General features: G+C 38.6%; 2 protein-coding genes across 2 annotated transcripts in view; one reads left to right on the top strand and one right to left on the bottom strand.

Moving 5' to 3' along the window:
- Nucleotides 1-3,242: 3,242 nt before the first annotated feature.
- On the bottom strand, nucleotides 3,243-12,920 carry si:ch211-236k19.2 (LIM/homeobox protein Lhx6). Its single transcript, XM_034693092.1, has 9 exons — nucleotides 12,806-12,920; nucleotides 12,023-12,153; nucleotides 11,291-11,422; nucleotides 10,768-10,889; nucleotides 8,590-8,810; nucleotides 7,248-7,348; nucleotides 7,003-7,098; nucleotides 4,977-5,148; nucleotides 3,243-3,969 (listed from the first exon to the last, which is right to left on the bottom strand). The coding sequence occupies exons 2-9, from the start codon at nucleotides 12,023-12,025 to the stop codon at nucleotides 3,887-3,889; spliced, it is 930 nt and encodes a 309-aa protein (XP_034548983.1). The 5' UTR covers nucleotides 12,026-12,153; nucleotides 12,806-12,920; the 3' UTR covers nucleotides 3,243-3,886.
- ptgs1 (prostaglandin-endoperoxide synthase 1) overlaps nucleotides 9,414-14,620 on the top strand; it is a 31,038-nt gene continuing 25,831 nt past the window's right edge. Inside the window, exons 1-2 of the mRNA XM_034693086.1 lie at nucleotides 9,414-9,497; nucleotides 11,300-11,459. The gene's annotated coding sequence lies outside the window, so the exon portion shown is untranslated. The remainder of the gene's footprint in view (nucleotides 9,498-11,299; nucleotides 11,460-14,620) is intronic.

The following is a 14,620-nucleotide window of genomic DNA, read 5'->3' as shown; positions in this document are numbered from 1 at the left end:
AAAAAAGCTATGAAAATGTTAGTCGATGACGTCATCTGACAGGTGTTGAATTGCTGAGGAGTGAGACATCACTTGTCCCTATTATCTCTGCTGGGTCACTTGCAAAACAGCAACCAGGAAACGACAGGTAAACAAAACTTAGCGACATAGCGTTGTAAAATGTATAAAGTCCCAACACTGCAATAAAAAGAGCTCCCTGCGAAATCTGAAAACCAGGAGCACTCAGTACTACGCAAGGGTTTAGGGTTTGGCACATTGACACTTAACTTGACGGTCCAAAGGTTAAAGCCACATTGCGTGAGTTTTACATTTTCAGTCCCTCAACCTCTATCACCTAACACACTATATCTAAATCATTTGTCTGACATGACTTAAGATTTTCAACGGCATGTTTAGAGTTTTAAAAAGAAACGTGACATGAAAATTATTTGAGTTTATCGTTTTGAAGAAATATATTTTAAAATATTTGTATTCCTTCAGAGTTATTTTAGGGGAATTTTAAGTCTTTTACAATATTTCTTATTTCTTTATCTTGACTTTTGTGATTTTACAAACTGCCTGTTTTATTTTGCTGCCCATGTGAAACACTTTGTAACTTGTTTTTTGAAAAGAGCTCTACAAATAAAATTATTATTATTATAAGCCGATTGCTTAGTCAAGTAATTGTTTTGATAATCGATGAATAGTCAACTTTCCAAATAGTTGTCGGTTGCAACCATGCGGCAACATCCGGTCTAAAAATATGAGTCCAATGCAGAAGTGCTAAAAACTGCAGTTCATCGAGGATCCGCTTGAGGTTGGCTCCGGAAGCACCGGAAACCACATACACACCAATTCAAAAAAGCCGATCTTTACAGCAGAAATAAACATGTTTACAGCCTGGTACAAGAAACAAGTGTAGTCTGGATAGCTCATTTCTCAATCGGCACACACTGTACAGGGGTGAATTTTTTTCTAACGCGGCAATTTCCAAGATATTGAGATTAAGAGTCTTCCAATGAGAGGCACAGCTGACTTGATTGACAGGCGGGAACACTGTAACTATTGGCGAGGAGGCTCAAAGCCCACCTCTTTACGTCACAATCGCTCGACAGCAACAATATGGCTGCCCCCGACTCAAAACAGCGCTTCAGAAATGGATGGGTGACATCACGGATACTATGTCCATATTTTATACAGTCTATGATCCCTACTATCTACTATCTGGGTCACGTGCAAAACAGCAACCAGGAAACAATAGATAATAAAACTTAGCGACATAGTGTTGTAAAATTTGGAAAGTCCCGACACTGCAATAAAAAGAGCTCCCTGCTAAATCTGAAAACCAGAACTTGCTTTTCATGGGAGCCCTCAGTACTGCGCGAGGGTTTAGGGTTAGGGTTTAGGGTTTAGGGTTTAGGACGTTGACATTTAACTAACGGTCCAAAATTTAAAGCCACAGTGTGTGAGTTTTACATTTTCAGTCCCTCAACCTTAATTACTTAACACACTATAACTAAATCATTTGTCTGCCATGATTTTAGATTTTCAAAGACATGTTTAGAGTTTAAAGAAGAAATGTGAAATAAAAAAGCTGAATGCTAATTGTTTTGATAATCAAAGACTAGTCGACTATCCAACTACTTGTTGGTTGAAAACCTAGACTGTAAATAAAAATGGACAGCGTTGCACCGCCTTTTCCCGTTGTACGGTTCTGAAGCCAAAAAACCCCACTCCAGGGTGCAGCCATTGTGCAGCCAGAGTCTGCGAAGCCACAGAATTTCTGTGTTTCCACAGAAACGAGCTCCGCCCTACAGCGTAGCGTCACAAGATCCTATGGAGTTTCCCTCTATAGCAGCTGTCAATCAAAGCAAACCTGGAAGTAAAACGCTGTTTTTTAAACTCTAATAAGTAACGAAAAAGAACCTTTTCAGAAAAAAAGAGGCCTTGAACACAAAACAGTCAAATAATAACTACATATCACCACAGCATACGGATGTGAGAAACATTCGTACCACGTGTATTTATTTTTTTTAAAGTTTGACTGCAGCCCCATTCAAATGAATGGGGGAGACAGTTTTTGACCTATGCTGCAGCCAGCCACCAGGGGGCAGACACTTTGCTGGAAGCTTCACCTCCAGCCGAGCGAGATGCACCCCTGGTTGCAACTCTAGTATACGTGTTAGCAAAATGTTATTCTGGGAAGCTTCCATGCTCCTGAATGTCTGAGCTTTATATAAAGGTAGGGCTAGTAGCTTGTTTTTTTATCTGAGCTTAGTTTAGTTTCGCAGAAAAATGTTGTTATGGCAAAATCATACAATATACGTTATTGATTGGTGGACAAAGTAAGTTGGATTACATTTATTTCCTGTACACCTACTGTTGTACAAAGCCAGACTGGCTGTCTCCCTTTGTTCAAGTCTCTATGCTTAACTAAGCCAACTAGCTTCTAGCTTTAGCCATATACTGTATTCAGCAGACAGTATTTTTATGAAACTATAAACAATAAAGTAAATATGGGTAGCTATATACTTATATTTTGAGCTCTGTTTAATGGATCTCTATCAGCATTATTATGTATGTTGTGTATTTCTGCTAAACAACCTACAGCAACATATTTGCCTTTTACTATTCAGTGTAATTTCATTGAAGATTTACTGAAAGGGTTACATTTTAACAAGTCTACCTGCCACAGATTGGGAAACAAGCATATGGGTGTGGTCCACTCACAAATTAACTACAGGGGTCAGAAAAAAAGGATCATTGATCCGGTTTGGGAAACCGCAATGTAATGATATACTTTAACTTAAAGTATCTCACTAATTTTTCCAATTGCAGCCTCTTTAAGTGCTGTCAGTCAATGTAAGGACTGTAGGTAATCTGTGTTAAAGGGCCTCATCAGAGCCAACAAACTGCCCGATCAATGGCAGCGCTGTGAGTGAATAAACCTTTCCACAGTACCATTGATCACATTTCCTGTTAAGTACAGCAAGTAAATTGGAGATGATGTGCAGGTTTGTCGCAGGATATTGCTCTCAATAACAGGTTACGGCAGGCACTTAACATAGGAACAGTGACCTTTTGATTTTAGCAGCTCTTAGAATAAAGTAGTGTCGTGATATTCATGGAGATGGATTCATCTCGCTCTGTAAACCTGAAAACGTGTTTGTTCCAACATATTGGGCCACAAACACATAAAAAACACCCTCCGTCTTGCCCTCTGCATGAATTAATCAACCCATATTCAAATAAGAGCATTTCCATAACAGCTCTGATACATTTTTATTAAACCGTAGCAGTATTTACAATATACAATCACTGAATTATTCCATGTCGAGACACATTTAAAAGTGCTTTTTTTTAAAAGTGAAGATTAGTTCTGAATAAATAAGAGTTTCCATTGTCTGACAACAACACCACAACAAACAACAATAAAGCTACAAATGTGCTCATCACAATACTTAAAAAATGCTGAGGTTTTACTGTAACACTGCCACAACACTCCTTTTTTCTTCATTTTGAAAAGCTCGTTTTGCAGCAGCACAATTAAGAGACCATGCATGGGCGGGTAAACAAAAGGAAAGACAATCCTGACCTGATGCAACGTTTTGTGTCCCATCAAAAGAAGAAAATTAAATAAGTGGTTGTCTTCTCTGCATCAGAAAAACAAAACAAAACTCCCGTCTTGTCCTGGAGGCGGGAAATTCCTCCAATGGCCACAGTCTGCTGTCTTTAAAGAGGAATCCAGCGAAGAATCCGTCTTGATTTAAAACAGAAACATCCAGGGCCCTGCCGCCTGCCGGGGATTAAACTCCCACACAAAGCAGATTACTGCCAGTACGTCCCACAGGATTTTAATTTCACAACATCATAGAGCGGTGATGAGGGGGAGAGGCGAAGCAGGAGGTCAGCGGCTGATGGGGAGCTGTGGTAACGAGAGGGACGGGTGGGTCAGGTGGCCCGGAGCGGCGAGCATGGAGAAGGGATGAGCTGCATGAAGGAAATGAAGAAGAGAAACAACATGAGTTTGTGGAGTGATGTGAGCATGCTGCTGTTATCAAGATCAAAAACATACTGCTGATGAGGGGTAAAAAAAAACGTAATGAATCCAATCGAGTGAAGCAACAGAGGAAGATATTGTCTTTGGATATCAATCAGTGAGAAGAAAGGGATCCCCGTTTCTCTTAAATCACATATCAAATATGTGCTGCAAAGGGCTTTATGTCATTACAACCCTGACCTCTTCTATCCTAAGACCCCTCAGAGTTTCAGAGAAGTTAAATCCCTTTTAATGGAATAAAATAATGAAGCTCTGGTGGAGCAACACAATAGAGTCCTCTTCCAATATTTTTGCAATCTGTGGTCCATTTTCATATTTAAACTCAAGTGCTTACATTTTACAAAGTGTTGTTTTTCCTTCTATTACATTTAAAGATTTTTTGCGAATATTTTCATTTTTAAAGTTCTAATAAGAATACTTCAAATTCTCATCTGATTGTCTTGTTAGTCTTTATCATAACTACACAGGGTGCGGGTAATTTTCAGATTATTTATGTAATGAAATAAAAGTAAAAGTAGCAATACTGCTATGTAAAATTCTCGATTTCAAACAAATATTATATTCAATATATTAAGGAAAATGACCAAAGTTTTATTAGATATTGCACTCAATATTTCCTTGCTTTTTGTCAAATATATATTTATTGTTGTGTGCTTGGGTATTCACACATGTAGTTGGTAGATGGCACTTATTTTACATAATTTACTAAATATATTGATTGTTTCATATAACACCATCATATTTAAAAATGTTATGAATAATTTTTTTTTTGCCATTTCCTTAATTAGCACAATTTGTCCCATAACCACAGAAACCACAGCTGCAGGGTGGATTAATTAAAGAAAAAAGTTCAGATTTGAATCTGAAAAGCAGCCTAATACATTCATAAAGCAGCATGACTTGAATAATGTCCCTGATTCTAAGGCCTGAGACTCACAGTCCAGGTATCCGTGCAGGGCAAGGAGATGTGGTCGGTCCGGGCTGCTGAACGGTGAATAGTGGATGTCGTCTGGCAGCGATGGAGGCATCCTGGACAGCGGAGCGCTCTGAGAGAAGCTGCTCTGATGAGGCTGCTTTTTGTGCCGCGCTCGGCAGTTCTGAAACCAAACCTGAGGGAGATACCACAGAGGAGGTGAACGTGCAGGGCACTACAAAGGCTGCTTCAAACACTGTTGAAATAACAGTTGGGTTGTTTTCCTGCACACCAAACCCCATTTGTTTATTTGTAGGTTTAGATGAGGGTGGTGAGAGAGGTTTTTACTCCTCAGTTTAACAAGGCTTTGTTTATCTACTCATTTCTGTTCCGTGCTTATCAGAGTCTCTGATTGTTTAATTTAAGGATGTTTTGCATCTTTAGGAGCATTTTTTAGAATACGCACAATTTGAAAATGCGGATTTAATTGAATTAACTTATTGCACTCCCTTTCAGGGTGAGATATTGTCCTTTAACAACATTTTTCCAACACCTTTGGTTGTTTGTTACTTTTCAAGATTTTTGCACAGAACATATGAAGCATTTTTTTAAATATGTGTTTTCATAGACTATACAGTTCATACAAATGGCCGACAATTCTACTGTTTTGATAATAATAATAATGTTTGATGTTGAACATTTCATTGGTCAACTGTGGCTGATCTCTTCACATTACAAAAAAAAAAAAAAGTAAACCAATTATGAGTGAACATAATAATCAGGTCAATTCATCATTTGAATGATCATCAATCTGAGTCCTATTACGGTTGTTTTTGGTTAGCTCCACTTAAATCCAGAACATATTTCATCTAATATATTAAAACAATATAGAACAGACACATTTAATAACTTAACTTTTAAAATTGAAGTACATTTTCCTTATTATACTTCTAACTTTTAAGTAAAATGTTAACCACAAGAGTTGTATTTATTTAGAATACTTTTTTGTTTACACAGAAACCAGGAGTACACAAAAAGTATAAGATAAGTCAGGCAAAAATGCAACTTCATAGTCATAGACTCATTCAATGCTACTTTCCTCAGGTTTGACTTCAATCAAATAATGCCTTTTTGCTGATTTCACTGTGCTTCATTGGCCCAATCCAACACCATGCATATTTTGCTTAACAGACACTTATTAGAGCCACTGTTTGGTGGACAGTCTCATTTTCTATCAGGGAGAATAGAAACATAAAGCTGTAACATTAAGTGTCAACTGGATGTCTATGAAAACATGTGGAGACGAGTTAAGACCAAGTGTGATGGTTCATTTTGTTCACAACGCCAGTTAACGTTGATATTTCGTTAGACAGCGACATAGACTGATCCCTTTAATGCAGGCCTCACTGGGTCTGATGTTAGTGTGAAACCTACAATCAAAGTGTCTCACATTGAAGTACAAAACTACTGGTTGTTTTACCAGAGTACCTGAATATGTCAGAGTTCAAGTGTTGAAACGATCAAAACCGGCAGTTCAGTGTCAATCTGATGGTCATTAGAGAATCAGGCCATGAGAGGTGTTTCCCCTGGCTGACACAAGTTGTGTGGTATTTAAGGATCCTTTGAATCAGGCAGTTTTAGGAGGACAACCTGGTGGATAACGCTTGATTTCAAGGGGACAAAGCAGGAACACAAGTCCTAATGATTTTTCATAGATTATTTCACATCACAGTAATGACCTCTGGGTGAAATGATCTTTGTCCATTTTTGGAAGCTTTTTATGGCTCAAGATATCCTTAAATCAAAGCACTATATTGTCTGTTGTTATAGTTTGAATTTCTACAAAATCTACTCAGCTCGACCCGAGAGTGATCATCCATTTTCAGATTGTCTCATTTGACAAGTATTTCTGTATTTCACAATACATTTTAAAAACAATTGCTAATAATATAATTCCTCCTTTTTCTATTAATCATCTAACAGCATCTTAAAGGGTCTAAACACAGAGGATGGACACCTTTGTGTAACTTCATGTCGTATTATCTCCTACCTGTATGACTCTTCTGCTCAGTCCTGTCATCTCTGCCAGCTTCTGCAGCGTCTGAGCGTCAGGGTTGTTGTCCTGAGCGAACTGACCCTGCATCACCTGAATGCACACAACCAACAGATGCTATGAAGCAACAGGTAACACTACACACACACACACACACACACACACACACACACACACACACACACACACACACACACACACACACACACACACACACACACACACGACAGAGCTGAGTCTACCTGCAGCTGCTCAGCGGTGAAAGACGTCCGCGCCCTCTTTGCAGGTTTTGGTTGGCAGTCCTGATCAGACGGCAGCGCTCCCTCCAGAGTCAGTCCTGTCCCTTTAAGAGAGCATGATCACAGCAATCATTATGCTGTGAAGTTACACAAAACTACAAAGTTATACGTTTACAGGCTGGTCTTGTTGCAGCTCCAGTCTGTGTCAGGAAAATGAACATTCGTCCAAACAATCCCTGCAGCAAAATTAAAATGTTGTCTTGCCAGCGACCGCAGAGTCCAGAGTATTTTTATCATGACGGCCCACATTTGCTCTCTGACAGCAAAGCAGAAATCAGACTCCTACAGATACTGTCAATGTCACAATACAGGAAATAAGTTTAATGTGACTTTTAGGATTCAAGTAAACAACAGCAGACCTCTGCTTCTGATTCTACCTCTCCTCCTCTCTACTGTTGTTGTCTAATCAGGAAACACAAATACTTTGATACTCTAATTACATGAAGTTTAAGTATCTTTACTCAAGTTGAGCATCTATTTTTCTGTAAACGCATTATTTAACCCCTGACATTAAAACACAAATACACATAGTTATTTTTACTCCCTAAATAAAAAAAGGCTTTTTATTTAAGCTGTAATGTGTTCAACACAAATTATTGATCATTTTTTCAAACCTTTTCATTGAAGCAAAGAAGATATTCTTTGTATTATTTTTGCTATTTTTCGGTATTTTATTTTGTTTATTAGAAGGATTTAAGTTTCACAGTATCCAACATATGATGTGAGGTACAGTAAGCACAGAAACAGTCTGTAGAGATGTCCTTCAAAGGTCTGCTCTTTACTTTTAGCCAGTCATTTTTTCTAATGTATGTATTTTTAATCTACTTGAGTAAAGAATTTGTGTACTTTTGCCACCTGTGCTCTAATCCATGCATGTTTTTTAAAGTCAAAATTAAATTACAAAACCTTGCAGCAGGTCTACACTCTTCATCCTCATTTGATGTGGACAAGCACTTTCTAAGGCCTCTGTCTCGAACTTTAAACGTGAGTAAAGATTCAGAATTGGTTCATTGTGTTGAAAATTAAACACGATGACATCCAGAATCCAGTGTCTGATGTTTGGAAAAGGCTCCTTATATTTTTATATTTAGCTCAATTAGAAAGTTAAGTGACTAAACAAGTACTGACCAAACAGAATCTAACTTTCAATTTGTCCTCCAGGTTGGGAAAAAGCTCATTCAGAGGAATCTCAATGTGAAAATTGTAAAGTTTAGAGCTCGAGTGATTGAGAGTTTGTTACTGATCCTCAAACATGGTCATGAAAGAATGTCAGGGGTTCTGTTACCATTCTCTGCAGCCCTGCGCAGGTTGTCCAGCATGATGTCGTAGTGGCTGCGGCAGAGCACTCTGCCCTCCACCAGGCCGAACTCCTCCCCGGTGGACAGCTGCCTCTTACAGGAGAAACAGGCGAAACAGGCCAGGTGGTACACGCTGCCCCGAGCCCGTCTCACCCAGTCGCTGGCGAACACCTGCCGGCCACACTGAGCGCACTTAGTGCCGAACCTACTGTGAGGAAGAAGAAACAGGCAGGTGAGGGTCCACTGCAGGTTACTGAGCTACTGAGCCCTATTCAATATATTTTTATTTTAACCTTCAAATTAAAGCAACAGAGTGCTCTGAGACTGAATTGAAACTGTTCAGCAGTAGAAAATGTAACCTTTGTCTTTCCTTCATGGTGTCCTGTGATATTTAGTGTGTTGTTGTATAAAAACAGAGCAGATGATTGTTATTGTGTGTCCGTTGTGGTGGGAGTTTCTGAGCAGCCTGTTTCTCTCTCTGTGTAGAAGGAAACAGGAGTTTAGCTGTAGATTTTGAACCAAAGGCAACACCTCAGACCTCCACATAACCTGCAAGTTTCCCCATTTCTGCATCATGTATGTTTTATTTGAACCCTTTCTCTTTACTTCTCTATCCCTATAATATTTCAATAACACATAGCATCTGAATAAACTGTTCTACCAGCACTGATGCAGCCTGTAAGGTAAAACTCAGGGCACAAGCTCACACTAGTTTCACTGCTGCTTGTGTTCGCTGCAGTGAGCCCTGATCTTTGACTGAAGGGGACTTTGATTAACATTATCTGTTTTTTTTTCAGTCAGACCTTCTCCCAGCTAGCTGCCACAGTGGAAGACACCCTTTGGTTTGATTTTCAAAAGCTAAAGGGGGAGAGGACATCACTTAAATTTTAAAAAAGTACGCTTTTAGTAAAGGCAGCTTTTTTCACTGTCATTTTTTGTAATGTTGAAACATTAGAAACTTAAACAATGTGCTGATGGATCTTAATGCAGGGCATTCTAAAGTGAGATTTCTTATAATGAAGTTAATCTTAGAAATGAATGATGCCAACCGTGCGTCTGCTGAAACAAATCTCTCTGACGTGCAATGTGACGTTCAGGGAAGTAGTCCTTGTAGCATTTTTTGCACTGATGGGATCTTGTTCTCAAGCAGCTTCTCTGACAATCAGGTTAGTTTAAACTCATAGAAACACCGACATGGTCTTGCTGTGTCAGATTCAGCTGGAAAGACCTTATTCAGTAAAAGTCCATCATGGCCCGTGAAATAGAGAGAAGACGAAGATCAGTGAGCAGGCACAACACGTGACAAATTAGACAAATCATATTCAGTGATTTCAACACGTGCAAATAATCTGAAAGTCGTTGCTTTTGTTTCAGCGTTCACTCCAATTGAGTTCGATCGTACATAAACTGAAACATCACCCGGTTTGTAGAGAATAATAAGGCCCTCTGTTTGGAAATGGTGCTATGTTTTCTATCTGCACGCCATATTGTCAATCCGACAAATAATCCTCTTCAAATATGCATTAATTATAATTTAAGATAATTTGAAATGTTAAATGGTGGATACAAAGACGATAAAAAAATCTGTATCCTACTTTTAGTCGCGCAGAAGCAGGTCTATGCGCATATTTTCCAAAACACATTTTTAATTTAGTAATTTTCAAGGCTGTAAATCATGAAATATGTTTTTAATATGAACACGTGGGAAAAATAACATCTGTATTGAAATGACTTAATGTCGAAATAAAAGGATTAACCTTAAAGTTTTGTTGCACATAGAAAATGCAGTTTTATTCTAGAATACGAAAGCAGATAAACTTGGAAAAAGAGGTTATATGAATATAACTTTGAAAATGAACAAATCTCGAACAAACTTAAGAAAAATATTTCAATATTAAATTCCATTTAATATCGGTAATTTAAAATGCAGAATTAAAGCTCTGTCACGCGATGAAGCTACAGCCTCATTCAGGCCTGACGTGCGAGAAAAAGAAACATGCTTCTTGAAATTATAACATCATGGCTTCTATATATTTGTTTATTCTAGTTAAATTGTAACCTACTTTAAATTAAACGAGTTTCTCTTGTTTGTCGAAAAAATTATCCCTCTGAAGTCTGAAGTATTAAACGGCTCACATAATAAAGAATAACAAGCGTGCTCTTACCTGAAGTAGTCCAGTTTGCAGTAGATTTCTTTGTTTTTAACGTAGCAGCTGTTGTGTTGGCGCAGAGACGCTCTGCACACTGAACACTCCAAACAGCCCAGGTGCCAGTTCAGGTTGTTCACCTGCAGATACACGGTCATAAATCCATTCAATGACTGATGCACGTCCTGTAGTGTGTGACTCTAAATCATTCATCGGGATACTTCAAGTCAACTTTAAACCTTATTTGTATTGAAGTGAATACAAATTGAAATAACTTATTTTTGTATTTGTTTTCTAAATAAATAGAAGGGAAAGAGATCTAAGGAAAAAAACACTCAATGGAGAGAATCTGTTCTGCAATGCGGCACAGTGATCACACTTATTTGGCGCTTTTCTGTGCTGAACAAACTCCTGTGTGAAATTAAACATTCAATAAATAAAGATTAAAAGGGTCTACGGGATGGGATTAAGTTTTTACTTCTGAAAGCTTCGGGTAATGTTTTATTTTTTGAGACTGCAAATGTGTCTCATAATTTCTCACCTTGAGCAGGTATCGGTCGTGGATCTCCAGGCCGCAGCTCGCGCACTGGTTCTTGGCCGCCGGAGGGGAGCAGAGACAGGCGGCCTCCGACGGACTGCACTCCCCGGACTCCTTCTTCACCTCCGACTTAGACTGGGTCAAAGAAGACGGGTTAACACCAAAGTGAAAAGTAAGTTTCATCGCCTCTTACAGATGATTTCTGTTTTCTTTTAAAGGTTTAAACTGAACACAAGGTTTAATCCGGAAAGCATCTCAGTCCCTAACAATAAGTTAGCGTACATCTGACGATCAAGTCTTGCAAGAAAGGCTGCTTAAATCTCAGACGAAATAAATGCCACATTTTCAACCTATTTATATATTAGATATTTATTTGATCGCCTATAAATCCAGGCATGTGCTGCAATGATGATTTTCTTAAATGTATGTATTTATAATTAACACAGAATAATCTCAGTTTAAAAATGATTCACCGATCAGCTTTAGTCCGCGTGTTAGAGATAGTTATTTTAAATTTTGTAGCTTTCGCTCTCAACATCATCCCTGATCATGAACGCACAGCCTTTAGGTGCAGTCCGATCAAACTTGCGCCAAATCCAGAGTCCTGTGAGGTGTCATTGCGGTAGAATAAAGTTTACGCAGAGCAACACGAGTCATCATCGAAACCTGAAATTGATTAAATATAAAGAAATCAAAAGGTTGAACACCAAACCGGTCCAGATGTGTGTGACTCACCATTTTCGGCTCTTGAACGCTGCCTATTTGGGGAGAAGATGGAGCTCGCGCTGCGCGTTACGCATCTCTGCCCCAGCCCACACTATATCCGGTCCAAAACAACGAAGAACAGTTTCTCCTGCATTTAAACCCTGGCAACAAAAGACATTTTGATGCAATTAGAAGGGGGGGAAAAACCCTATATCTGATCGATCATTCTCCTCGTGCGCACCGGGAGGCTGTATTCCCATGCAATCAAACGCAGTGAAAAGAAAGGATGGCACTATATCTGCAATTAGCGCTGGATTGAAATGCTGCGCCTGATAAGTGGCAACACGAGTGTCAATTTCATCTGGCAATCAAAAATAAGAAAAAGAAAAAAAAAAGAGCTCACAACCGAGCCACCAAGCTAAGAGAGAAAAGGCGGCGCATCCTAATTTCAATAGCTGTATAATCGAAAATCGAAAAATCTCCAAAGTGAAGAGGCTCAATTGGAGATCGGTCTATTCACAACAGACAATGTGCAGAAACTGCAGCTGATCTCGAAGCATAAAGGAGCTTGATTGTCTCGTGCTCATGATGGACCCATTTAAGCACTTGAGGCTCCCCTGTGTGATTACAGCTGCATTCACAAAGTGCCAAAAAATCTGCGTTTGGGTGGCAATCCGGAGTCCGTGTTGTCCTTCAGCGCGTCGAAATTAACAGGAATGCAACATTATGTTAATTGCCAGCCACGGTATAAATATTGGAGGCTGTGAAATAAGAAGAGATCTCCTATAAGAATAAAAAACATATACTTCATACATGGCGACCCTCCCCAAAGCAGCCAGATCATCGTCCAGTAAAAGTTTTCCCAGAACATCACGGTCGAAATATCCAAATATTCCCGTCAAACATGGTTCTGTAAACAAGATGTCTTCTTTTCTCTTCCCCCAATAATCCAACTTTATTAACTTTGTGTGATCAAACTGGTGGAACCTCCCAGACTCAGTGCTGCTGTGGCTTCTTCTCCCCGCCTCAACTCAAGAGTTTACACCCAGTTCAGTCAGACAGGATGTGATGCTGCAGAGTGGACCTGCACTACTAGTTTAGTACAGACTCACAGAAATATTGCACGATTAGAGTATGCATTGCAGTACATTGTTTGACTGCAGTAGAAAAAAAAAATCTGTTGGAAAATGACTTGTGTTAGTGATTTCTGACCAGAGGCCACGTTTTAGTTTGCCCACTGTGTTGAAATCACTTCCCTGTAGTGCTTCTGATTGCAGTTGATGGAGGATCACAGGGGTGAAAGATAGGAATGACGTCAGCTTTATTATGCTGGTTTTCAAAAAAATAGATGGCCACATAATTCAGAAATGGATGTTTAATAATAGATACATGTTTGTTTCCTCTTGTGCATACTAACTGTGAAGTAAATTTTCCCTAAATTGATTGTAGTATATAAAAGAGAGGATAAAATCAACAGCCTTTAGTCCATTTTAAAATACACAAGACGTCTAAAAGTGAAAATAATTTCTCCTTTTAAGTTTTAAAATGAAAATGTCTTATTTTAACACCAGTGTATGTTTAAACCACTACTAACTACAGTAGCTGTGATGTATTAATAGTTCACTGTGCTTCTTATTTACTGTTCTGACTTATATGGCAAGCAGTCAGCTTGAAACACACAAAATACATAGCCTATTATGGGATAGGGCCACAAAAAGCAGGTTTGTTATGTATAAACTAATGTCTATGTTATATAGAACCTACTTTGAAGTTCAGCCTCAATGCAAAGTTGTGGCCACCATTAGCTTAATTGTGATTTTTTTTTTTAAACTCAAAGCAACTATTTTATTTATTTTTTACCATACATGAACAGTAAAAAATATGAGCGAGGGGATTTCCCCCACTTTGTTTCCATCCACATCCCTGCTGTTGAGCTACAAAACTGAAGCATAGTTAAAATTGCACTAAAGGAACTCAAACCTAAAAAATGCAAAAAAATGGTTTGTCCTTTTGTCATCTGAAACAAATATTACTGCAACAAGCAGAGGGCTGATGATCATTTATTCTGATTAACATATTTTAGGAATAAAAATGATAAATTATTCATAAAGAGACATTGATCTGGTTTATATTTGAATATTTAAAATGTGAAGAAACTGATTATGTAAATGAGGTTCCAGGCATTCAATTGATGTTGACCTTTGCTGCATGTTGTGTTTCCCCCCCCCCCCCCCCCCCCCCCCCCTTTTTTTTGAGGGGCTGGTTTGTTTTGTTTAAAGTTTTATTATGTTAAATGTCAGGAATACTTAAACATATTTTACTTTTGCAGTTTTTTATCTCACTGTAACTTTACGTGTTGAATCAATCCAGTGAAATGCAATAAGTCAGTGTTGATCAGCTGATTATGGACCATGTTTTTGCTAAGGAACTGCAGGTTGAGTGGATGTTGTTGCTTCAATCATCTGTGAAGGTTCTCAGTCATCCGGGTCATGGCGATCAAAATCTTGATCTGAAAAGCAACTTTGAAGAACTTAAATCAAGTCCAGGTGCCTTATGGATCAAGATTCAGGTTTGCTTCAGTTGATGACGGCTAATCTCAGTGACGACGATGGTAACATGGTGAAAACA

This window comes from Notolabrus celidotus, chromosome 9, assembly GCF_009762535.1.
Source record: "Notolabrus celidotus isolate fNotCel1 chromosome 9, fNotCel1.pri, whole genome shotgun sequence".
Classification (NCBI taxonomy): Eukaryota; Metazoa; Chordata; class Actinopteri; order Labriformes; family Labridae; genus Notolabrus; species Notolabrus celidotus.
This window is presented reverse-complemented; position numbering and strand designations above follow the sequence as displayed.